Here is a 25,630-nt window from a genome sequence, read left to right on the forward strand (position 1 = left end):
TACAGAGAAGAGGTGAGCACCCTGACCAAATGGTGTGAGAAGAACCACCTCTCACTAAACATTGACAAGACCAAGGAGCTTGTGGTTGATTTCAGGAGACAGAGCAGAGAACACAGACCCATCACCATCAACAAGACACCTGTGGAGCATGTAAGCAGCTTTAAGTTTCTGGGTGTTAACATCAGTGAGGATCTCACCGGGTCCACACACAAGAAGTGCTGAAGAAGGCACACCAACGCCTCTTCTTCCTGAGACGGCTGAGGAAGTTTGGAATGAGCCCCAGCATCTTCAGAACATTCTACACCTGCACTATAGAGAGCATCCTGACGGGCTGCATCACCGCCTGGTTTGGAAACAGCACCGCTGGCAACCGTAAAGCTCTGAAAATGGTCGTGCGTACTGCCAGCCACATTGTTGGAGGTGAGCTTCCCTCCCTCCAGGACATCTACAACAGGTGGTGTATAAGGAAAGCTCGGAGGATCACTAATGACTCCAGCCACCCGTCCCACAGACTGCTCTCTCTGCTCCCCTCAGAAAGACGTCTCCGCAGCATCTGATCCCACACTAGTCGACTGAGGGATAGCTTTTTCCCTCAGGCCATCAGACTAATTAACAGCCATAACTAACACAGCATACAGCATACTTCCACAATATTCAACAGTTCAACACCGGACTATACACACTTGCACACACGCACACTTCATTCATACTGCATCAATACACACGGGACTATACACACACACTGCATTTAATTTAAAATAACAATCTATCTGACAATAAGATATTAGTACCACAGGACATTTCTGTATCTGTACAGTCCGTTGCACCTTAACATGTTACATACAGTATATATATTACATGTATATAATACTTATATATATTATTTATGTTTATACTTATACATACATATATGTATGGTTATATATATGTCTAGTAGTATACTGTGTGTACTGACTATGTATGAGCACATTGCATCCTTTCCACATTTTCCACATTTGCACATTTCAATGGTACTGAGCATTTTGCACATTTTTTTCTAACCTGTCTGTAAATTGTTCTGTTTATGTTTCTACTATTGTATGTAAATGGTTCTGCAATTTCTGGAGCTCGCTCCCAAGAATTTCACTCACCAAGGCACATGTGCTGGGGTGATGTGACAATAAAGGTGACTTGACTTGACTTGACTTGACTACTGAAAATGTGGAGATATACTGTATACAGTGTTTTACTTATATTTGGATTTAATCCTGTGTTTAACAATTTGAACAATTTTCCACAACTGTGTAACAAGAGACTCTTTTTGTGACATTTAGATTCTTGACACCGAATGCTGGTCTTAGATAACACTTATTTTCCTATGGAAAGCAGTGCTCCTTATTTTTATAGTTGTAGACTTGTTTTACACATTAATCCCACACTGGGGAGCAGTCCTACTCTTTATTTGCCAAGAAAATACATTCAAATCATCATAGTGCACTTCTCCTAATAAGGAAAGGTATAAGAATCCTGATCTGACCTTTTTCTGTCCTTTAACACATCAGGTCTTCCTTTATGATTACAATACTATGGAGCTCCTTTGTAGACCCATCATTTTTAAATCATTATGATGCCTCTACATTCCCACCTGGTTTCCCAATGGGTTTGATTTATCTCATTGCCCTAAAATGCTGCCCCCTAGTTACCAAAAGAGACAGTGATGATTTTATAAAGCAGCCATAATCATATTGTACATGCTGCATGTTGGATCTGATTATTGGCACATGGCTATTCAACACAAAAGTAACCTGATTAACTCCTTCATTTACTTTCTGTGATGAAATCTGAGGAGAATCTTGGCAGAATTTGGTTATGTTGAAATAAGGACTCTGGAGTCTGTGTGAATGTTAAAGTAAGATGGAAATCAGATTGTATCACATGTCAGAATCTTTCCAGTGTTAAGATAACAGATGAAGTATCTCCCTAAGGTTTTAGAGAGTTGTGTACAAGCAGCGAAGATCTAAAACAGAGCTACTGAAGAAACAGCAGCCTTCAGATTTTTGTATTACAGGTATGATTTAATGTTCTTATTGTTAGAATTCACAGAAACATAACATTTATGTAGCACATTGAGTTTAAGTTTGGTAATAAACCAATTATATGTATGTAAGAGGTAGCATATTTATTAATATTTATTGATTAATTAATGAAGAACTATTGTAGAAGTTTAAGTAAATAAATGTAATATTTTGATATAGGAAATATTACTGTAATTTTTACTGAATTTCAATCGGTACAAAATTTTCATTGTATGATGTACTGTGTCTTAATGGATATGGTGATAAACATTATTTAGAACATATTACATGAACATACTTTTATTAACAAGCAGTATTGTAAATGTTATAGAATTTTTAATAAGAATACACGTGATGTAAAAGTAAAATGTTTCTTTAATTTAGACTGAAACACGTGAACAACGACCAGGGTCCTGTTTCCGAAAGGAGGTTCAACCTACTGTGAGTTTAAACTTGAACTCTAAGTCAACAAACCCTGAGATGGGAAACTTTGAGTTTTCGGTTACAGAACAGCTGAAATTAGTTAGTTTGATCAACTCTAAATTAACTGACTCTGAGTTAAGCACGTACACCACAACTATAAAAAGCCATTATCAATGGAGCGCAGATATAACTTCACCATGGCAACAGCGTCAGACAAAAGAAAAGTCTGCATATTTCTCTCCAGCAGAACTGGAAGTGTTTCTGCATGCATTTGGCGAATTTGAACACGTACTTAAAAAAAACAAAAAAAACACTGCTGTATAAAACAATAGTGGATTTAACATAAAATTTTAATGTGGTGTATTTAATATATATATATATATATATATATATATATATATATATATATATATATATATATATATATATATTAAATACACCACATTAAAATTTTATGTATATATATAGAGAGAGAGAGAGAGAGAGAGAGAGAGAGACCAATACTTTCTAGAGATAGTAATTATTACATTAATCTAATTAGAATTGTTGAAGATGTAATTTGTAGTTAGTAATTAAGAACTATTTTAGATTAAATTCCAAACTGTTATAATATCAGAAGTGAAACCGGAAAAACGTCTTTTATTTTATCAGGAAACAACACAAAAATTGTCAGAAAGCGATTAAGAGCGAGACACACCTTCCTGACCACTCTGCAAACAGTAGCCTTACTAATTTGTTCTGCATCCCAGATGTTATACACAAAATTACCATTTGCAAAGAAACGTAATGCAACACAAAGCATCTGCTCGGATGTAAGATCACAGCCGCGATGGCTGAAATTTCTGATGTAAGGATGGATGAGATTATGAAAGTATCTTATTGACTGTAAAGAAAAACGGTGCCGCTAAAATAAAAATGCATAGGGATACAGTATGACAAAAAATCCACTCTGGGCCTCAAGATCCTCTCCCGATGTAAATGTAACTCCCTACGAATTAATACAGACTCTTCAACAGGATCCCCCTTTCATTCCCTTTGATGCTCTCTGTGTAACTGAAATGTGTGCAATAAATAAGGTTTTTAAACATCGCTTACTTTAAAAAGGGAAGGAGACCGACAGAAACGAAGAAAACCTGCTCCCGACCAGGTTAGGTTCACAGAGTAAGTTACTATGATAACTGACTCTGAGTACAAGTTACCTCTCTTTCAGAAATGGGCTTAAATTAACCTGCTTTCTCGGGTTTAACATACCTCCCTTTCTGAAACGGAAAACACAGAGTTTCCCTCATTTCAGGGTTAACATACTCATAATTTTCACTTAACCTCCTTTCTGAAACAAACACCAGGTCTGGAATAAACATTAACATGGCATGGATCAGACAATGTACAATAAACATTAGACCAAGTCCAAGTGCTTTACAGATTAAATACTAGTGCTTGCACTAGCACTAGTGCAGGTGTTTCTGATTATGTGACTTGGTGTGTGGTGTGAATGTGTGCAGTGGTTGATGTGTGCTGTAATCCCTCACTGTTGTCGGCCCTAACCTGACACCTGATGATGATGAAAACTTGATTAGATAATCATTTACAAAGGTGCACAAATAAAGCACTTGGTATTTGATACTTTCATATTATTATTTCAGATTGAGATTTTATTTCCATCAGCTAGCTGTCCATCATGAAGCTGAATCTTTTTCTTCTTCTGCTTCTCACTGGTGAGATTATTTTCTAAACCACTAATGGCATAATTTATGAAATTATTATCAGGGTTTGAAATGACCGTTTTCACTCAGCAGCCAATTTGGCTACTAAATGTTTAAGTTACCGGCCATAACTTCTACTAACCTTAGAAAAACCCCTCATCCTTCCATCTCCTCATCCTTTTATGTGGGCAAATCAGTACAAGTACAAAGAACATCAAACAAAACAACAAGACAAACTTGTGGACTAAAAGATGTACAATATGGTCTGCTAAAATTGTCAGATGTTCCAAAATAAATCTTTTCTGTTAACCAAATATTTTAACCCCATGTAAGTATCATCACATTATTTTGTATTTAATAATACAAAGTGTGTATTTAATATTTCATGATGACTCATGAGTTCAGTATTTGCACAGATTTGGCTTATATGAACTTCCCCAAGAAATGAATGAGTGAATATAATTTATGAAAAGTAAGCCGACAAATTGACTAGTGATTTGATAGCATGCTACAGCTGATTTTTACCTGGTGTTGATTTCAAACCCTGATAATAATTAGTATTACACAAATTAATATTACATGTTTAAATATTATATATTTAAATATTACAAATGTGTGTGGAGTTCCCAAAATAACATTTTAGAGAACTTAATAAGAATTGAATATAAGTGAATATAAACATTTATAAAAGAGTTATAAAAGAATATACCTGTCATTATTTTATAAGTTAATAAATAAATAAATGAATAAATAAATAAATATATCATTTTTAATTATTTTTAATTGTATGGTTAATTTTTATTTTATTATATTTAATTGTTTTATCAATAATCAAATATTCAGCAGTTAAAGTTTAATTTGTGTTTAAAAAATAAAATGTCCCCAACAGGACTGGTCCCAGTTGCTGTCCTGCGAACCGTCCTTCACAAATATGACCTGATAATGACAGGGGCGAAATGGCCTGTTGCACAGAAGTACTGCAGGGTGACTTACAATGATCTGGCAACAGTCATAAGTGATACTGATTGGCTAAGAGTAAAGAAACTTACAGCAAACAAAAATCTGGCAAAAAATGCCTGGGTCGGATTATACAATGATGTCAATAGCTGGCGCTGGTCCTTAAACAACCTCCCACTGAAGAATGTCAATTATACAAACTGGTACCCAGGAGATCCTAATAATCTCGGTGGAAATGAAGCATGTGTTATGATAGGTGGCACTAATGCATGGTGTGATGCACCATGTATACATCCAAAACCCTTCATTTGCTATAATGGTGAGTGATTATCATAATACTGATCTGTTTTGTGTCAGTTTGAAGGTTTATTTTCACACCTTTGGTTTTATTTTGGTATCATGTTTCCTGTACAGACAGATGACCTTTATCTTTTCCCCACAGCTAATTTCAGTGGTGCTGCCCGGTTTATTGGCATCACTACATCTTTGTCCTGGCCTCAAGCTCAGGCTTACTGTAGAGAACATCACACAGATTTGGCCAGCGCTCTTAACAGCTCAGACCAAAACATGTTAGGGCAGGTGAGGAACATCCAGGGTGATTCCTGGATTGGGCTCTACAGAGACTCATGGAAGTGGTCAGATGGAACCATCGCTTTAAACCTACAATGGGATTCTGGACAACCTGATAATCGTTATAGCAATGAGAACTGTGCAATGGTTTATAACGGAGTGTTCTATGATACAGACTGCAACAACCTGTTTTGTTTTTTCTGTCATTCCAGTGAGTCTTGTGTTTTTCTTGATTTTTGCTATTAATATACAGTTGATGGCAAATTAAATACTCAAATAATTATTTAATTTAATACACTTATTTTTATTAATGCAAATAATTAAATAATTAAGTAATAAACAAACAAACAAACAAACAAACAAACAAACAAACAAACAAACAAATAAATAAATAAATAAATAAATAAATAAATAAATGTAAAATGTATTATTTATTTAATTCAGGAGTAACTGACAGTCCAAGGAGAAGAATGTGGAGGATGTTCAAATTAGACTTTTAGGAAAGGAAATTAAACTACTGTGTGTGTGTGTGTGTGTGTGTGTGTGTGTGTGTGTGTGTGTGTGTGTGTGTGTGTGTGTGTGTGTGTGTGTGTTTATTCCATAGTTTCCACTATGAGGAATCAGACAGTGAGACTGCAGCTGAAGTCTGATGGCAGTGTGTTTGATCCTGCTGTTCAGTCGTCCATTTTAGAGCAGGTGAGTCTCAGGACGTACATTTTGTGTTTTAACATCCATGTTATCACTGCTCATCTGTTCAAATTTCTGTCATTATCACTTTTTATTTATTCCTCCTTTCTGGGTGACACAAATTTCTTTTCTTTTTTTTTTTTTTGGTTTTAATGATTAAATCCTGATCCTTATCTTCAGATGAAGAAGAAACTGAAAGAACATGGCATGTTGGAGAACACCACAGTGACCTGGAGGGTGCAGCCAGATGGAAAGATCTTCAAGAAGAAAAAAGATGACCTGTAACATCTAAATGTTCACCTTCATTTCCAGCAGATTGTAAACTAACTGAAATGTATTTAACCTTCAATATTTAAGCTTTAATCAGTAGGGGGCGGTAGAGGACAAGATTTACCAGAAGTAGAAGAACAAACATCTCAGTTTATTGCCCTGTTTGTAACACAACCACTTTGACTTCATCTTAAATTTAACATTAGTTTCAATGTTTTGTCAAATAATTATTATTTAATATGTTCAGCTTTTGCTGCAAGCTGCCACTGGACACAGTGATAAGGAGAAAGTCAAAGAGGGTCTGTTCATATACTGGGTTTAATACATCAGTTTGTCGTAGTAAAGAATAAAACCCATATATAGAAGAGGGAGAATGTAACAGAACCTGTAAATACACTGTGTGTACTTAGAACAGTCAGATATAATGACCTTGACACTATTACTGTCCTTTTATTCTTCTCTCTATTTAGATATATTTACTTATTTTGTTGTTTTTATTGTAATATCTGTACTTATGGGCTATAGCGTTATACATTAATATTATCAATAAATAATTTAAAAATAAAACTTTTGTTTTTGCATCAATCATAGATTAACTTTTATTATGGTCTGATTTTATTAATTCCGTGAGGTTTATATTCATTCTTAAAAACCCATCATCATCATCATCATCATCAACATCACTGCACTGCAAAAACTGTCCTCATGTCATGAGCAAACAGAGCAAAGGGTCTGCAATAATTACACTGACCACATGTTGGCAGTAAAAGAATCATTAACACAAACAGACGTGCTGAAGTGTAGGAGCTACAGATCCAAACATTATAGATCATGAAGATCCTCCTACTTGTTCATCTGTTTGGGAAGCAGGTGATCAGGGGGGTATTCCAGAAAGCTTGGTTAACTTACCATTTGATAAATCGTAACCTCTGGGTTGATTTACCCCAAACAGGCATACCATGAGTATGATTTCATGATTTCGCCGATTTCACGAGTCACCATGGAAACTCAAAACGAAAAAAAGAGCGGCGTATTTCACAGAGGCGGAGTTGGAGGTTTTAATGCACGCTTATGAAGAGTTTAAGCCAATAATATTAAAAAGAAGCAATACAGCTGAATCTGCTAAAGCAAGAGAGTTGGCTTGGCAAAAAATAACGGACAGAGTAAATGTGTGAGTGTATTAAATTACAAATTTGGTATTGGCTCCCGTTTTATTATAATGCAAAATAATGAAGTATGACTTATACATCCTTTTGGATATGTTATCACTATGAAAGCATTTTCTTTTCCTGCCATTTATTTCTTTAGTTTAAAATAATAATGTATATTTTTTATTTAATAAGGTGTAATCCTTCTGGAGCCAGAAGAACTTTAAGCCAAGTCAAAATAAAACACAAAAACATTCTGCAAAAAGGTAATATTTGATTACACAATTAATGAACTATTATTATATCAGGATTTAGTATATTCATTCTGTCATGTAGCTAATAGAAAGAAGACCGAAGCCCGTCTAACTGGAGGGGGCCCACCACCACCTCCCCTCACCCCATCTGATCAGTGGCATTCCAGGGGGCAGTTCCTCGCACACACCATGCACCACAAGTGATGGTGAAAAAATGGTGAAATGTAAGTTTACCTCTATGATTTGTTTAATTTTTATGTAGGCTTATTTTATTTAACTGCATATGATGTATAGGCTACTGTGATCTTAGTCCGACATGTTACTCTTTTCATGTATTATTTTCTTTGATAATATTGAGAATTTAATGGGTTATGTGTTCTTATAGATACTGATGGACGATTGTATTATTGGACCCTCCAGAAAGAATGCAGTCTGTCACAGTTGTAAGTGAATTGTTCTCAGGTACCTTTAGTTAATTTTAGGGGGGTTTTTTGTTTTGTTTTTTTTTTGCCAGATAATGTATACTTGAATATTTCTCCTGTAGGATGAAGAAGATGAAGATGACGATGAAGAGACCACATCTGTGGAGACAGAAGTGGACAATGCTAGTAGATCCACTGAGGTACAGTATGATGCATACCATTTATAATGTATGGCCCCTTTTTGGTATTAGAGTAACAAACTGTCATTGTCCTTTCACAGGGATTTGCCCACAGATGAGAGTCCTTCAAACTCAGCACACAATCTAAGCAGGGTAAGAATTTGTGTCCAGGAGTCCATATTTGAATTTTATTGTCTGACCAAACAATCTCATTCACTGAATTTTTTACACCTTCCCAGTTGCCAGCAAAGGAGCTGTATAAGGTCCATCTTCAAAAACAAATAAGAAAAAGTGACATGTGACATGGAGATGGACCTTATACAGCTTCAAATGGAAGAGAAAAGGCTCCTCATTAAAAAAGCAGCACTTGAAATTGAATTACTGGACCATCACCTTAAGGTGAGAACTTTAATCTGTTGCATGTTGAAAGTGGTGTGTGTGTGTGTGTGTGTGTGTGTGTGTGTGTGTGTGTGTGTGTGTGTGTGTGTGTGCAAAGCAATATAAAAAAAACATTTTATTGAATTTTACTTTTATTGTTTTTCAGGAAATAAAGAAATAACCTGCCTGGCAGACCAGTGCAAAAAAATTAATAAAAGTAATTGACAGATCCTGTCTCTCAAAAGTCTTCCGTCTCTGCTGGCCTCTAAAATCTGTAGGTGTTCCTCTGGGCCATCTTCCTCAATACAAGGAGGGTGGCTCTCTACTTATAGTGGCAATATTGTGAAGCACAACAGAAGCCACTAAAATGTTGCATGCCCTCTCTGGACTAACCCGGAGCCCACGCAGACACTGAAACCGAGATTTGAGGATCCCTATGGTCATCTCCACCTTGGCCCGTGTTTGGTTGAGAGCCAGGTTAAACCGTGTCTGTGGTCCAGGCTCAGGTTCAGGGTGTCATTAAATAGGGCAGACAAGGGTATCCTCTGTCCCCCAGCAAGTAACCATTGTACTGTCCTGTAATGATTGAAGTGCACAACACAAATTGAATGTAAAAAGGAAAAAAAAAACAATTGTATAAAGAAAAACATTCCCTGCTGAAATGTCTGGCATAATGATAACTCGCGGAAAATTCTGGCATCATTCACAGATCCTGGCCATTTTGCCTCGACATTGGTAATGATTTGGGTTGCCTCAAATATTACCTAGTTAGTGGAAAAAGTAATGACTTTAATGATTTTAAGAAGGGAAAAAATTGGTGGAGCTTTAATAGGAATGTGAGTGCCATCAATGCACCCAATTACATTTGGAAACCATGAAACAGAAGGTTATGGAAGTATGAAGGGTGTGTGCGCATAATGAATACATGTATAGATATAAATAATATGACTAAATATTAAATATGCATCATAGATTTTACTACAAAGGACACACCTGCCACTGCAGAGGTTTATGGCCAGGGAACTGCACAAACGTGGGTAAGAACTGTTTAAGTGCCAGACATACTGTACGAACGGCTCTGCACACAGTTGCCTTTCCCACATGCTCTGAATCGCCCACACTGTACAAAAAATGGCCAGACGCAAAAAACCTAAGTGCTAAGTGCAGAACCGCGGTTTGTCATATTTGCGATATGCGGTTTTAAAAGACGTGTTAAATAAACTAACAAATCTTTTGAAAAACGATAACGCTCTTTCAAATATTTATTAGGGTATGCAAACACATCAATACGCGGTCTTATAACCCTCTCCCGACAAAAAAAACATACTCACCAACCATCTGCAACGAAGTTACACTGAAACATAACCTGCTCCCGAGCAGGTTATCTTCAGAGAGTCAGTTACTATGGTTACATACATACCCAGAAAGTTACCTCAGTTTTTGGAACCGAAAGTTGAGGTTATCCACGAACTTACCCTTAAACATACCCAGGTATGTCACATAACCTGCTTTCTGGAATACCCCCGAGGTGTGTGTGTCTGTGTGTGTGTGTGTGTGTGAGTGTGTGTGGTTTTATGTAAAACTGCTTTTCCTATGAAAACAGAGCTCTTTGTTGTTATATTTAGAGACTGCAGCATGAAATCTGGTTTTAAACATTAATCAAACACTGAAGGTACTTATTTTTCCAGAACTTATTTTTTACTTGTATTTAGAGAAGAACTTTTTTGATTTTTCACTGCTACTATTTCTGAGCTGATATCACAGGAAACAGTACCATATGAACCAGACAGAGACGGTGACTCAACAGCAAAACTCTTTACTGAGACAGACTGAGAGCATTAATACAAAACAAAGGTGTAGTATTTGGTGTTGTCTATAAGCACCAAAAGCCGAGAACAGATGTGAAGTTTGACGTGTTTACAGGAGGGTTGATGAGTTTAGAATGAAAAAGAATTACCAAATTACAGAAAAAAAACTGTTAACTGTCACAGAGTGCCTGTGTTCAGGACATGTTCATTAGAACAGAACAGATAGAATTTCCAGGTCAAAGCAAAGAATACGATAAGAATACGATCATAAGAAGAGGTCATAAACAAACGACATCACAAGGTCAGAGCAGAGTGTGACATCAAATATTAAAAATATATAAACGCCCTCATAGGTCCCAGCAGGACCAGGACACGCAGTAAAGGATCATCAAAGATGGTTTGCTCACTGGTGCGTCTCACAACCTCGACCTCATATGACAGCCGCCTTGGTGGTCAGACCAAGTAATCAGCAGAACTTACCTCATCATGTTGATTAGAACAGCTACATAAGAGTTATTAACTAGGACATCTACAGATTTACACATAAACACCTAAATAAAAATAACCTGTGTCAAGGTGGGCCGGAAGGGAGGACTCAAATGCAGGATGCCAATGTAAATAATAAATGTCTTTAATGAGCTTGATAAAATAATCAGGCAAGGCAGTCAAACACTCTGCATAAAGACCAGTCTCTAATATGATACAGAGCCAGGCAACGAATACAGGGCAGACAAAAGACAGAGCAGTGAGCAGTCTTGAACTCGGCTGAGTCTGGAGACATGGAAGCTAGGTTGAATACAGCAACCTTAAGCGGCAGGTCTCTGGTGGATAGCCAAACCCTCTGATCAACGTTATACGGGGTGCCGGACACCGCTTGCGATTGGCCCACTGGGCATATCTCCTAAAAGACCAGAGTAGGACCGCTCATGACTTTCTCCAGACTCGTCGGCAATGCTTGACCAAGGCAAGGGCAGAGGGAACTGATGCCTCTATTTCCTGGTTGGAGAACAGTGGAGGTTGGTATCCATACACGGCCTGGAAGGGGGAGAGACCCGTGGCAGCCGACGGCAGGGAGTTGTGGGTGTATTCCACCTACACCAGGTTAAATAACCAGGACGTAGGTTCTTTGGAACAGAGGATGTGAAATACTTTTTCTAGTTCCTGGTTTAGCCGCTTAGTTTGTCCATTAGACTGAGGGTGGAACCCAGAAGACAGGCTGATGGTGACCCCCAGGAGCTGGCAAAACTCTCTCGAAAAGATAGAGGTGAACAGAGGACCACGATCTGACACAATGTTGCGTGGGAGGCCAAGCAGCTGCGCTGATTCCTTGGCTGACAAAAGCCATCTTGTAGAATTGATCCACCACAGAGAGCATGGTGGTGAGCCCAGCTGACAGGGCAAGTCGATGGAGACATGAAACCAGGGCCACCTGGGGACAGGAAGAGGATGGAGCAAGCCGGCTGGGGGGCCCCGGGGTGTCTTATGCTGGGCACAGACAGGACATGCCGCCTCAAACTCCTGGACATCCTTCCTTATCTTTGGCCACCAGAAGCGCTGCTGGAGGACTGACAAGGTGCAGGCAGAGCCAGGGTCACAGAACATGTGAAAGCTGTGGTACCATTGGAGGACTTGGGAGTGTAGATGGTCAGGGATGAACAACCCTCCCTCTGGACAGCCCTCTGGAACTGGGAGACTGGAGGTGGCCTGCTGGACCCTCCTCTCAATATCAAGGTGAAGGGCTCAGACCATGACAGAGGAATGAATTATGTTCCACGACAGGTTCTCCGTCATCCTTCATGGTGAATTGCCGAGATAGAGTGTCTGGTAGAGCCAGGATGGGAGCTGTTGTGAAGAGGACCTTGAGTCTGGTGAAAGCTTGCTCAGCTTCAGGATTCCAGTTGAAGGCTTGAAGTGTGAAGGTTAGAAAATGTAGGGGGGCAGCAACAGTGCTGAAGCCCCTGATAAACTTATAAATGTACGATAAAAGTTTGAAAACCTCATGAAGCGCTAGAGCTTCTTTCTGTTATCTGGGATTGGATAGTCCCTAACTGCCTTAACCCGGGTGGAGTCCATCTGTATGCTACTGGGCAAGAGATTGAAGCCCAAAAAGGTGGTACTGGTGGTGTGGAATTCACATTTCTCAGCTTTCACATACAGATGATTCTCAAGGAGGCGTTGGAGCACGACTCGAACATGGTCTCTGTGTTCCTCCAAGGAGTAGGAAAAGATCAGAATATCATCCAAATAAACAAAGACAAACTTGTTCAGAAGGTCTCACAGGACATCATTGACCAAAACCTGGAAGACCGATGGCGCATTGGTCAGGCCAATCAGCATGATCAGATATTCATAGTGACCTGAAGGGGTATTGAAAGCCATCTTCCACTTGTCTCTTTCCCGAATACGGATAAGGTGGTAGGCATTATGTAAGTCAAATTTTGAGAAAACGGTAGCTCCCTAGAGGAGTTCAAAGGCAGAAGTCAAGAGAGGCAGAGGGTACCGGTTCTTAATGGTAATGGGGTTAAACCCTCGGTAATCAATAAAAGGGTGGAGCGAACCATCCTTTTTCCCCACAAAGAAAAACCCTGACCCCTCTAGAGATGATGAGGGACGAATGATGCCAGCCTTGAGAGAATCCTGGATATACTGTGCCATGGCCTCTCTCTCGGGTCCGGTCAAGTGTGAAAAATGGCCATGGGGGGAGAGTAGTTCCAGGAAGGAGGTTATCGTAGGGCCGATGAGGAGAGAGGATGGAGGCTCTGGTCTTGCTGAAGACAACTCCCAGGTCATAGTAGTCCAGAGGCACAGAACTGAGGTCTGTTGGAGGTTCCTCAGCAACTGTATGCTGAGTCTGGGGTTTCGAGTCAAGGCAGTGAATGTGGCAGTGTGTTCCCCAGTCCAAGATGAGGATTGTCTTTCTGAAGCCAAGGGAACCCCAGCATAATGGGTGCCTGCGGTGATGGAATTATCAGGAATGTTATCCACTCATGGTGATGTTCGGCAACTGTCAATCGTACATTTGGGTTCGATGTGAGACCTTATGTAAGATGTGGCCATCCCGCGCCCGTACTTGGAGAACAGACGGCAAGGGCTCAGTCACGATGCCCAGCTGGTTGTCAATTCCTCGTCCAGAAACTCTGAATTCACTCCAGAGTCAATGAAGGCTGCCAGGCAATGGTCTTGATGGTTAACAGAAATTCAAATCTTGAGAAGTGGTTTGGAGGGAGCTGGAGATTGTGGGTTCACCACTGGCCCTTCCTTCAATGGCAAGCCCTGCCTTTTGCTGGACATGAAGCAGCCATGTGACCAGCCTCCCCGCAGTAAAGGCAAAGTCCCTGGGAACACCGTCTCTCCTTTTCTGTGGGCGAAAGGTGTCGCCAGCTGATTTCCATGGTCTGAACGGGACCGAAACCTTGTAATGAACAAGACTGCCCCTTGAAGTGAAGAACTTGATGGGGAGCATGGAGTGGGAGGACGGACGCTTGGATACCATGAGGAGCAGGAAACCCTTTTCGATCAATTTTGGATCAATGTAAAGGGACACTTGGATAGTCATCCAGTTAAGAAAGTTTTGTAGAATTGCTGGGAATATGAATATAAAAAACTATCAAGCTTTAAATGGTCTGTAAATGAAGAAGCACAGAATATGGGAATTAGTGATATCAATATTGCTCCATGGCAACTTCAGCAATTCCTCCTTGGCTTTTCCCTATGCCAGTAGTTGACATTCAGTTATATAAAGAAAAACATAAAGAAAGAAATATGTTAACAAATATTGCAGTGCAACAATACATTGAACAATCATATTATAGCATATTACAAATATACACGGATGGTTCTAAAGATCCTGAATCTGGAAGAACAGCATCAGCAGTTTATATTTCCCAATTCAAAGTCAAAATATTCAAACGAATTTCAGTTGATGTATCTGTTTTTACTGCAGAGATAATAGCAATATTTCTAGCACTCCAGTGGATAGAAGAAGTACAGCCAAAAAGAACAGTAATTTGTACAGACTCCCTTTCAGTTTTAAATAGCTTGGTGTCTTCATAGTGACTCAAAATATTTTAACCTAAGTTGAAATTAAGGGTAATGGAATTAACGTTACACTTATTTGGTCTGTTCATCCGGCAAACAGGCCGCGTAACCTTTATTAATTCTATGAAGGAGGTATCTTCCTGGCCAAGGAAGGTTCACTCCCCTTTACTTTATACCGTAATGTAAATTAAATTAACTTAATAGAGCTTGTAGTTTAGACCAGATGTTGCAGGTACCTTAAGTTTGTGAGCGATACTCAGAGACAATCACTTGTGGCACAAAAATATGACATTTAATGAATGAGACAAACACAACATAAAACTAACTACACAAACAAACAAAAGAAAATGGGAAAAACAAAAGAAATTAAAATTGGGGAAAGGGAGGAAGAGACTGGAAAGAAGAAATTAGAGAAAGGAAGGAAAGGAATGGCAAGCTTAAACTTCAAAATTAATCACACCCTAACTGGGAAATCGTCACCGGAAACTTAAATTCACCTCAAGACACAATACAAGGTTCAAACTTAAAATATGCATCTAAATTGGTTGGTAAAGGAAACGGATACTTGCATCGGCTTACTGCACAAGAGTCCAGATGCAACAGAGAAATCTCTGAAGAGCCAGTTAGGGTGGGGTCAGACGTTCTTCCAAGTTCTCCTGAAGATCAGAATAGTTGTCGTTCTTGGAAGTGAAGCTTGCTGGAACTTCTTTGAAGGAAGATGAAGTCGTCTCCAAGCTGTTCCGAAAGTCTGACCACGGATTGGTGGTGTTTGTGACAATTTAAAGGTTGCGAACTCCACCCATCTTTGGAGAGATGGCCAATACTATGGCCTGAGATTTCTGAGGGAAAAACTCCCTTTGTTTCAGGTGTCTGTGGGCATGATTTAGCTATCAAACTTTTCGATGACTTTGAAATTTTATCCAAGGTGCTTTAATTCAATTCAATTCAATTCAAGTTTATTTGTATAGCGCTTTTTACAATGGGCTTCATCTCAAAGCAGCTTTACAGAACACAAACATAGAACAGAAGTTAAACATAAGGAGTAAAAAGAATTATTGTTGTAAAAAATTAAGATGTATATAGTTCACAGTGTGTATGTATGTATGTAAGTATTTATTTACTCCCAATGAGCAAGTCTGAGGTGACTCAGGCAGCAGTGGCAAGGAAAAACTCCCTTAAATTTGTAAGGAAGAAACCTTGAGAGGAACCAGACTCAAAGGGGAACCCATCCTCATATGGGTGGAACTGGGGGTGAGATTACAAATATACAGTCAAACAAGTGTTGAATAGGTGTAAAGATCACATGGAGTTCAGATCTCCTCTTGGTATCATAGAGTCCAACTGGAGCTAGTAGATCTGTAGATGTCTCAGGATTTTCATAGAGTCAGCCTCATCTCAGTGGAGGTCCAAAATCTTCATTGCACGGAAGACGATCGGAGCTGGTACAATGTCTGGATGCCTCGGGATGGGTAGAAAGAGAGAAGCAGTGTAGAGGGATTAACATATTTGCTGTTCATAAAAAAGGTGCAAGTCTAAAGTATTGGTGCATAATTTTATGGGATGTATTATGTGTGTGTACGCCTGTGTACTTGTTCTCCTGTAAGAAGGAGTTCAGTTGAACAGACACAACCTTTTCTGGTATTTTAGACATAAAAGGAAGATGTGAAATAGGTCTGTAATTTGATAGTACATTTGGATCTAAATTATGTTTCTTAATGAGTGGCCTAATGACTGCCAACTTGAAAGACTTAGGGACGTAACCTAAAGATAGCGAGGAGTTAATAATATTAAGACGGTATGGTGCCTTTCGTGCTCAAATAAAATACACCATTGTTTGAGAAATGAGTAACCAACAATTTTGTGGTCATTTGGATACTAAACATGAATGGTAATGACGGTATAAAAGCAGCAGTACATTACATACACAGATCAGTAAGCAAAGTGTAACTGATGTTACTACAGTGTTGTGTTCTGACACATGAATAAAATACACCCTTGTCAGGAAAGTAAGGAGTAAATAATTTTAAGTCAGGCAAGCCTTAACAGAAGAAACACATTACAACAGGGTTATAAGAATAAGAATCTTAGAGTATCTTATCTACTTGTTTTATTAGTAAAAGGAATGTCTCCTTGTGTTTTGTGTGTGTGTGTGTGTTCTGGTTGAGGGCCCCTATGAGTTCAATCAGAGAAGCGGCATGGGGTTATCTGGAATTTGTGTAGGCTCCAGTCATTTTGGAGCCAGTTGTGTGTGTAAAACTGGGTTGCTCATTGGTTGATTGAAGATTAGATGCCGAAGTTTAGGGTGCCTGGGACCTGAAATTTAAATGACCTGTACTAGACGCTACACTGTATAGCTTTTGTTCTGTCTGGAGGCCAACTGAAATGCAATGCCCAATGCTTTGAACAGTGTTTGACTGTGTGTGTGTGCATGTGTGTAGCCTCATTTCGGTAAATCATATTCTGCCCTCTGCTAGGCAAAGGCATATCAAAAGTGTGACCTATTGCCCCACTAAATGTGGCCGAGTCAAATTGACTCAGGAGGACTTGAGGAGGAAAGTATTTATTTTATGAACACATAGTTCAACGAAAATAGACAAAACTAATTTTACTTGCAAAGTTCATAATTTGGAACAATCCTGGTAAATTTCAGGCAAATATGTGGAAGGAAACCCAAGTTATGACACATTAAACTTTCCAGATGAGTCAAATAGACCCAAGGTCTGTATATAAATATCATATGTACTATGGCAATGACAAACCTTAGCACACAATTTTTTAAAAATAAAACAGACTATTTTGTGTAGAGGCATTTCTGAAGGGTCCTATGTCACACACAGAGGTTTGGCCTGCCTTGGATCTGAGCTACTCTGAGTGAACAAATGCAAATGAGCCAGGCCTAACAGGTGATGGGGGTGTTTGCACAACAAAAGCAAGAGAACAATGGAGCTGTAGGGGTGCTAGTAGGTGTGAGGTCCAGGGAATTTACTCAAATTTAACTCAGGGTTAGTAAATCTAGTGGCCCCTTGGAATTTGTGTATTGGCTCACAGTGGCTGCAAGATGTGTCTCTGTGCCCTGTGAAAGCTGGAATGCTGAATGAAGTGTCTGATACATTAAAACTATAGCTGAAAACACCTGAGGTGAAATACAAGTAGAAATAATTAAAGAGTATAAAAATAAAGAGTAATTAAATAAGTATTGAAAATGCAGTCATCAAGTAAATGGTAGCTGACTTAATTCTAACAATAGAAATGTAAAAAAGAGATTAATTTGTCATTTGCAGTTCTTTATACCAAAAATTCCAGTGTCTACTCTGTGACAGTAAACACGGTCTTTGCTCTAAAATTGTATTGAAAAGAACTTTTTATTTTACATAAAAATAATATCTCTCTCTCTCTCTGCTGCAATTTGTTTACATCTAATTTAGAGAGACGTTTCATTGGTTAATGCCAGCAGCTTTAAGCTTGCAGTAGTCAAACAGCAATTCTGAGCTGCTGCATCTGTAAATGTTATGTTTCTGTGAATTCTAACAATAAGAACATTAAATCATACTTGTAATATAAAAATCGGAAGGCTTCAGTACTGTAGCTCTGTTTTAGATTGTACACAACCCTCTAAAACATTAGCTGGATACTTCATCTGTTATTTTAACCCTGGAAAGACTCTGTCTTGTGATGCAATCTGATTTCCATCTTACTTTAACATTCACACAGAATCCAGAATCCTTATTTCAACAAAACCAAATTCTGCCATGATTCTCCTCAGATTTTATCAAAGAAAGTAAATGAAGGAGTTCATTAGGTTACTTTACTGTTGAATAGCCATGTGCCAATAATCAGATCTAACATTCAGCATGTACAATATGATTATGGCTGCTTTATAAAATCATCACTGTCTCTTCTTGGTAACTAGGAGGCATCAATTTAGGGCAGTGAGATAAAATAGAATACATGGGGAAACCATGGGAATGTAGAGGAATCATAATTTAAAAATGATGGGTCTACAAAGGAGCTCCATAGTATTGTAATCATAAAGGAAGACCTGATGTGTTAAAGGACAGAAAAGGATCAGATCAGGATTCTTACACCTTTCCTTATTAGGAGAAGTACACTATGACTATTTGAATATTTTCTTGGCAAATAAATAGAAGGACTGCTCCCTAGTGTCAGATTAATGTGCAAAACAAGTCTAAAACTTCTGTAGAAAAATAAGGAGTACTGCTTTCCATAGGAAAATAAGTGTTATCTAAGACCAGCATTCAGTGTCAAAAATCTAAATGTCACAAAAAGAGTCTCTTGTTACACAGTTGAGGAAAATTGTTCAAATTAAACACAGGATTAAATCCAAATATAAGTTATAAACTGTATATAGTCAGAGTGGCAAAGCTGGGATTTGGAGTCATTACCTCTGTTGCTCAGCTACTGTAGCCTACTGTAAATGTTGGCATGAAGCAAGATTCATTATCAGCCCTATTGAAACCACGAACCTTACTATTAAAAAGTCACTTAGATTTGAAACACAACAAAATAATATTCTGCATTTGTGTAACTGCAATCCTTGATTCACCCACCTTGTCTTCAATGAGATCAAATCCCCCGGGGATGGTGGTTATACAGCGGCCGTACAGCGTCCTGGAATCTTGGCATCAACAAAAAAGTGATAGAATAACTGAGGAGTCTACCAACCCATGTTCCAGCTCCACTGTTGTTGTAACAAAGCCAGATGGTGCCCTCAGGCTTTGCAATGACTTGTGAAGGCTTAACAAGGTCTCACAATTCAACAACTATACCTTTCCCATAGTGAATGATCTGGTGGAGCACCTTGGGAGAGATAGATTCACATTAATACCAGATTTAACAAAAGGTCATTGACTTTGACCAAAGGATCAACCACTGATCCCAGATGCGAAGGCCAAGATAGATAGATAGATAGATAGATAGATAGATAGATAGATAGATAGATAGATAGATAGATAGATAGATAGATAGATAGATAGATAGATAGATAGATAGATAGATAGATAGATAGATAGATAGATAGATAGATAGATAGATAGATAAAATCTATTAGATGCAAATCTGAGTATTAAGGTGTATTAAATACTGTATATTTCAATTGCTCATTTCACACTTGTACATTTGTACTTACAATTTGTCTATATTGTATATGTCTTTCTGCTACACTGTGGAGCTTCTGTCACTATAACAAATTCCTCACATGTGAATACATGCCTGGCAATAAAGCTCTTTCTGATTCATCTGATTAAATAAATAGGCAACAGTTAGTCCTGAAGATTTTGGAACTCCACTTTAACGAGGCCAACTCTGTGAGGATCTAGATCCTGAGACATCTAGAGATTTACCAGCTCCAGTTAGACTCTGCTATTCTAAAGAGCAGATGCCAACTCCATGTGGTCTCTCCTAATAAATACAACATTTGTCAGACTGCATATTTATAATCACACCCTCCAGTGTCACCCATATGAAGATGGGGTTCCCCTTTGAGTTTGGTTCCTCTTAAAGTTTCTTCCTTTACCATTCAAGGGAGTTTATCCTTGCCACAGTCACCTGAGTCACCTCAGACTTGATCATTGGGGATAAATACAAACACTATTAAATGTATCAAATATTAATCTTGAATTTTGTATTCTATTAATCTTTATTTCATTCTTTGTACTAACATTTTGTTTATGTTTATGTTCTGTAAAGCTGCTTGGAGATGATGTCAAGTGTAAAAACTGCTATACAAATAAATTTGAATTGAATTAAATAACAAAGGATTCGGCATCAGGAAGAAAAGTTTGGAAAAAAAATAATAATACGACTATATGTTAAATTCTATTGAACAGTCTTGTTTCTTTTAAGAAAATAACTAATTAATGGAATATCGTAGAATGTTTTGATTAATTTACTAATAGAACCTGAAGAGATAAATCATTTATACCAAATGATCTTAAACCTTGAATTAATTCTTGCTCCTTCATATGCATCACGCTCTATAAGTACGTGCTCTACTGATTCTGCGTGACCGCATTTATCACAGTTTCCATTTTCATGTTTCCCCATTTTATACAGAGCCTGATGTAATGCACAATATCCAAGATGCATTCTTGACATTAACACATCTTCTATCCTGTTACCAAACATTCTTCTTTCTAGCCCTACTTTCTCTTGAATTATATATTTAAATATTATTATAATTTTACAAAAGTGTGGAGTTTCTAAAAAAATGTTTTAAGATTTTAATGAGAATTAAACAAGTCAATATAAACATTTATCAGAGAGTTAAGAATATATCTGTCATTATTTTATAAGTTAATAAATAAATAAAGAAATAATTGCATTTGTTATTTTTTATTTTATTATATTTAATTGTTTTATCAATAATCAAATATTCAGCAGTTAAAGGTTACTTTGTTTTTAAAAAGTAAAATGTCACCAACAGGACTGGTCCCAGTTGCTATTCTGTGAACCGTCCTTCACAAATATGACCTGATTATGACAGGGACGACATGGCCTGTTGCACAGAATTACTGCAGGGTGATTTACAATAATCTGGTAATAGTCATAAGTGATACCGATTGGCTAAGATTGAAGAAAGAAACCGCAGGCCTCAAGCTCAGTCTTACTGTAAAAAACATCACATAGATTTGGCCAGCACCCTTAACAGTTCAGACCAAAACATGTTAGGGCAGGTGAGGTATCCGCAGGGTGATTCCTGGATTGGGCTCTACAGAGACACATGGAAGTGGTGAGATGGAACCATCGCTTCAAACCTGCCCTGGGTTTCTGGACAACCTGATAATCATTATGGCAATGAGAACTGCAATAGTTTATAACGGAGTGTTCTAAGATACACCCTGCACCTTCCTGTACTATGTTTTTCTGCCATGCCAGTGAGTCTTGTGTTTCTTTGGATTTTGCTATTAATATACAGTTGATGGCAACTAAAATACTCAAATTATTTAATACACTTATTTTAATTAATTCAAAAACAAACATTTTTAAATAAATAAGTGTCAAATTTATTATTTATTTAATTCAGGAGTAACTGACAGTACAACGAGAATGTGGAGGATGTTTAATTTAGACTTTTAGGAAAGGAAATTAAACTACTGTGTGTGTGTGTGTGTGTGTGTGTGTGTGTGTGTGTGTGTGTGTGTGTGTGTGTGTATTCCACAGTTTCCACTATGAGGAATCAGACAGTGAGACTGCAGCTGAAGTCTGATGGAAGTGTGTTTGATCCTGCTGTTCAGTTGTCCATTTTAGAGCAGGTGAGTCTCAGGACATCTGTGAAATTTAAAGAAAGTTTGTGTTTTAATATCAATGTTATCACTGCTCATTGTCACGACGTGAAACAGGTTAGATCCAAATGCTGGTTTATTAGGCAGTATCCAAGATACGTTCACAAACACAAAAAACAAGCAAGGTCAAAAACAGGGAAATAGACAGAACAGAATAACCGCTTAGTACGAAGACAGCGCTAACAATACCTCGCAACACGAAAGAGTTCTGAGTGAGCTTAAATAGACCGGGTGATTACAAATAGGAAACAGGTGTGCTGTGCAATGAATAGTGGGAAATAGAGTCCTGATGCTCAAGTGCAGCAAATCCTCTGCAGGCCAGCAGAGGGAGCCCTCATGGCTCTCATAACACTCATCTGTTCATATTTCTGTCATTTGCTCTTTTTATTAATTTCTCCTTTTTGGGTGACATAAATTTATTTTCTTTTTCATTTTAATAATTAAACCCTTATTCTGATCATCAGATGAAACAGAAACTGAAAGAACATGGCATGTTGGAGAACACCACAGTGACCTGGAGGGTGCAGCCAGATGGAAACATCTTCAAGAAGAAAAAAGATGACCTGTAACATCTAAATGTTCACCTTCAAGTCCAGCAGATTGTAAACTGACTGAAATGTATTTAACCTTCAACATTTAAGCTTTAATCAGTAGGGGGCGGTAGAGGACAAGATTAACTACAAGTAGAAGAACACACATCTCATTTTATTGCCCTGTTTGTAACACAACCACTTTGACTTCATCTTAAATTTAACTTTAGTTTCAATGTTTTGTCAAATAATTATTATTTAATATGTTCAGCTTTTGCTGCAAGCTGCCACTGGACACAGTGATAAGGAGAAAGTCAAAGAGGGTCTGTTCATATACTGGGTTTAATACATCAGTGTGTCGTAGTAAAGAATAAATCCTATATATAGAAGAGAGAGAATGTAACAGAACCTGTAAATACACTGTGTGTACTTGGAACAGTCAGATATAATGACCTTGACACTATTACTGTCCTTTTATTCTTCTCTCTATTTAGATATATTTACTTATTTTGTTGTTTTTTATTCTATTTTGTGTACTTATGGGCTATAAGGTTATACATTATATTACACATTATATATATAAACAATTGTAAAAATAAAGGCTCAAAATTCTAGTAAAATATTAGTAGTATCTATTGGATTAATATCTTGACCTGCTGAGCTACAGAAGTGCTGACTCCATTTCCCAGCATTTACACTCTGACTGCTGGAGACTTGTAGCTTGAGATTTGCAGGAGATGATGATTATGGGCTCGACTGCATGTCAGGAACTAGAATGATACACACAATACTAAGGAAATACTGTGGGCTAACATTTACATGAAGACATGTAGATATCAGTGTGAAAGGTCTAACACACAGTTAGCACACTGTAACCTTAGGGAGGTTGTGTTGAGATACTGTATTTTACAATAAGGGGCCACCAGGGGGAGACAAAGAGTGTTGTCCCTCTATAATGAAAAACAACCAGCTCCACCTGTCACTGGCCTATTTATGGAATGCTTAAAGCTTATTTATATGCTTAGTTTTGATTGTTTGTGTCTGTAAAGGCTAAGTTGCTATCTTTGAAAATTGCTGCTGGTTTGGTCTTGCCTTGCCAACCTCGCCACCTTCTCAAGACTTTGGGATCCTGCTCTAGGTAAAAAACAAACAATGGTTTCTTTTCCCCATAGATCACTGTAGGGGGCATTCAGACCTTTATGTTATAAATATTAAAACTTGTAAAGATTATAATTTTACCTTTTATAACTGAATATTAATTTAATATCTCAACAAAATGTCTGATGAAATTGTGTGATGAGATTAAGAATGAGAGATTTATATTCAAGTGCTATGTGTGATGCAAACCTAACATGTTATACCCTACTCAGAGGTTATCACTAGAAATATACTGTTCTTCAAAAGTAAAAGCTTTCTTGGAAGATTTTTTTTCTTTTTCGTTGTTCCCTGTCATCAGTTTACATTATTTATTTATTTATTTATTTATTTATCTATCATTCTGATTTTCCTGTAAACACTCAACAAAGTGACGATGGAAGGGAACATGTTAAAATACTGAATAACTGGGTTTAGTGTGTCGTTGTAGAATATTCTTTATACAGAATGTAGTAGATGATGTTAATAAACTATTAATGAATAAATAAACCTTTGGTCACTATTTTGTATCCAGAATAAAATTAAGCTTATTCTGGTCTGCTACTATTAATTCAGTCTAGGTGATTAATGATGAATCCATAAGAACATCTTCTGACAGAAGTATTTAATCTAATATTAACATTACAGATTTTTATGCACACAGTTGTGAGACTCTGTGACATTTAGACCTGTGACTCTGAATGCTGGTCTTAGATTATATATTTTTTCCTCTTTCCTATAGTGTGAGCTCTGACCTTTGTAGCTCCTTTGTCGATCCATCATTTCGAAATTGTCAGGACTCTGCCCGTATTTTGGCTAAGTGCCTTTTTGTTTATGTTTGGTGTTCACGTGTGTGCCCCGCCCTTGTCTTTTTTCTCCCCGCCTCTGCACACCTGTCCCTTATGTGTCTTGATTATTATTAGTATTTAGTTAAGCTGCGTTGCCTTGTGCAGCGCAGAATCCTATTGTCTTCATGTCTGGTTTTGTTGTTGTCCTGTTTTGTGTTTTTTAAGTTAATAAGTCCCTGTTTTCGTTTAGCTGTCCTGCATTTGGGTCCGTTTTTATCTCACGTCGGTGACAGAAGGATTCCACCAGACGAGGACCCAGCAGGATACCTGCGCTCGGACCGGCTGATTGGGAGCATTTTTTTGTTATCGGATTTTTTTTTCCCCTGGACTTCACGGTGTTGGTGACATCGGTCCGCATTTTTCTGGTGAGGGACGCCGCTCCGGTGTCCTGTGACATCGTCGCTTCTTATCCGGTCTCCGTGGTGGACGCCTCCCCACTTCCTGTCCGCGGGGGGTGTTGCAGGCCCTTGTTTTGCTCCATGTATTTTTCTGTTGATTTGTTTCTGTTCTGTGGGAGATTTTTTTTTTGTCTGCCCTCCCTCCCCTTTCCTGGTTTCTGAGGTGGGTTTGGCCGTGGTCCATCAGGGGAAGCGCACGGCTGTGGACGTCGCTCGGCCCTCCAGCTCGGCTGTGGACGTCGCTCAGCCCTCCAGCTAGGCTGTGGACGTCGCTCGGCCCTCAAGCTCGGCTGTGGACATCACACAGCCCCCCAGCTCAGCTGTGGACGTCGCTCAGCCGTCTAGCTCGGCTGTGGATGTCGCTCGGCCCTCTCTGGCTGCGCCTTACTCCCCTCACCGGCCTTGCCGTGTGCCTTGCTCCCCCCACCTGCCTCGCCATGTGCCTTGCTCCCACCACCTTCCTTGCCATGTGCCTTGCTCCCCCCATCTGCCTTGCCGTGTGCCTTGCTCCCCCACCTGCCTCACCGT

General features: G+C 38.4%; 3 protein-coding genes across 5 annotated transcripts in view; 2 read left to right on the top strand and 1 right to left on the bottom strand.

Moving 5' to 3' along the window:
- LOC113643902 (C-type mannose receptor 2-like) overlaps positions 1-25,630 on the bottom strand; it is an 84,715-nt gene that overhangs the window by 44,349 nt on the left and 14,736 nt on the right. The window lies entirely within an intron of this gene.
- The window catches only part of LOC113643904 (macrophage mannose receptor 1-like), a 146,000-nt gene that overhangs the window by 28,065 nt on the left and 92,305 nt on the right, over positions 1-25,630 (top strand). The window contains exon 6 of one of the 2 annotated variants that reach the window (XM_047815908.1): positions 22,657-22,838. The exons of the other annotated variant lie outside the window; for it this stretch is intronic. Coding sequence (XP_047671864.1) covers positions 22,657-22,761 — 105 coding nt within the window. The 3' untranslated portion in view covers positions 22,762-22,838. Of the gene's footprint in view, positions 1-22,656; positions 22,839-25,630 lie in introns of those variants that run through there. 2 annotated transcript variants of the gene reach the window in all.
- Positions 1,810-7,175, top strand: LOC113643900 (macrophage mannose receptor 1-like). The gene is made up of 6 exons (XM_027148354.2): positions 1,810-2,047; positions 4,121-4,192; positions 5,070-5,456; positions 5,580-5,918; positions 6,312-6,403; positions 6,575-7,175. Exons 2-6 carry the CDS (start codon positions 4,156-4,158, stop codon positions 6,677-6,679), a joined length of 960 nt encoding a protein of 319 aa, XP_027004155.2. The 5' UTR covers positions 1,810-2,047; positions 4,121-4,155; the 3' UTR covers positions 6,680-7,175.

Source organism: Tachysurus fulvidraco, chromosome 7 (genome assembly GCF_022655615.1).
Source record: "Tachysurus fulvidraco isolate hzauxx_2018 chromosome 7, HZAU_PFXX_2.0, whole genome shotgun sequence".
NCBI lineage: Eukaryota > Metazoa > Chordata > Actinopteri > Siluriformes > Bagridae > Tachysurus > Tachysurus fulvidraco.

Excerpts from the sequence above, each read along its gene's own strand:
- LOC113643900 (XM_027148354.2), top strand. The coding sequence starts at position 4,156 with ATGAAGCTGAATCTTTTTCTTCTTCTGCTTCTCACTG. Across the intron at positions 5,457-5,579 it reads ACCCTTCATTTGCTATAATG|CTAATTTCAGTGGTGCTGCC; the intron begins GTGAGTGATTAT and ends TTTTCCCCACAG. Across the intron at positions 5,919-6,311 it reads TTGTTTTTTCTGTCATTCCA|TTTCCACTATGAGGAATCAG; the intron begins GTGAGTCTTGTG and ends TTTATTCCATAG.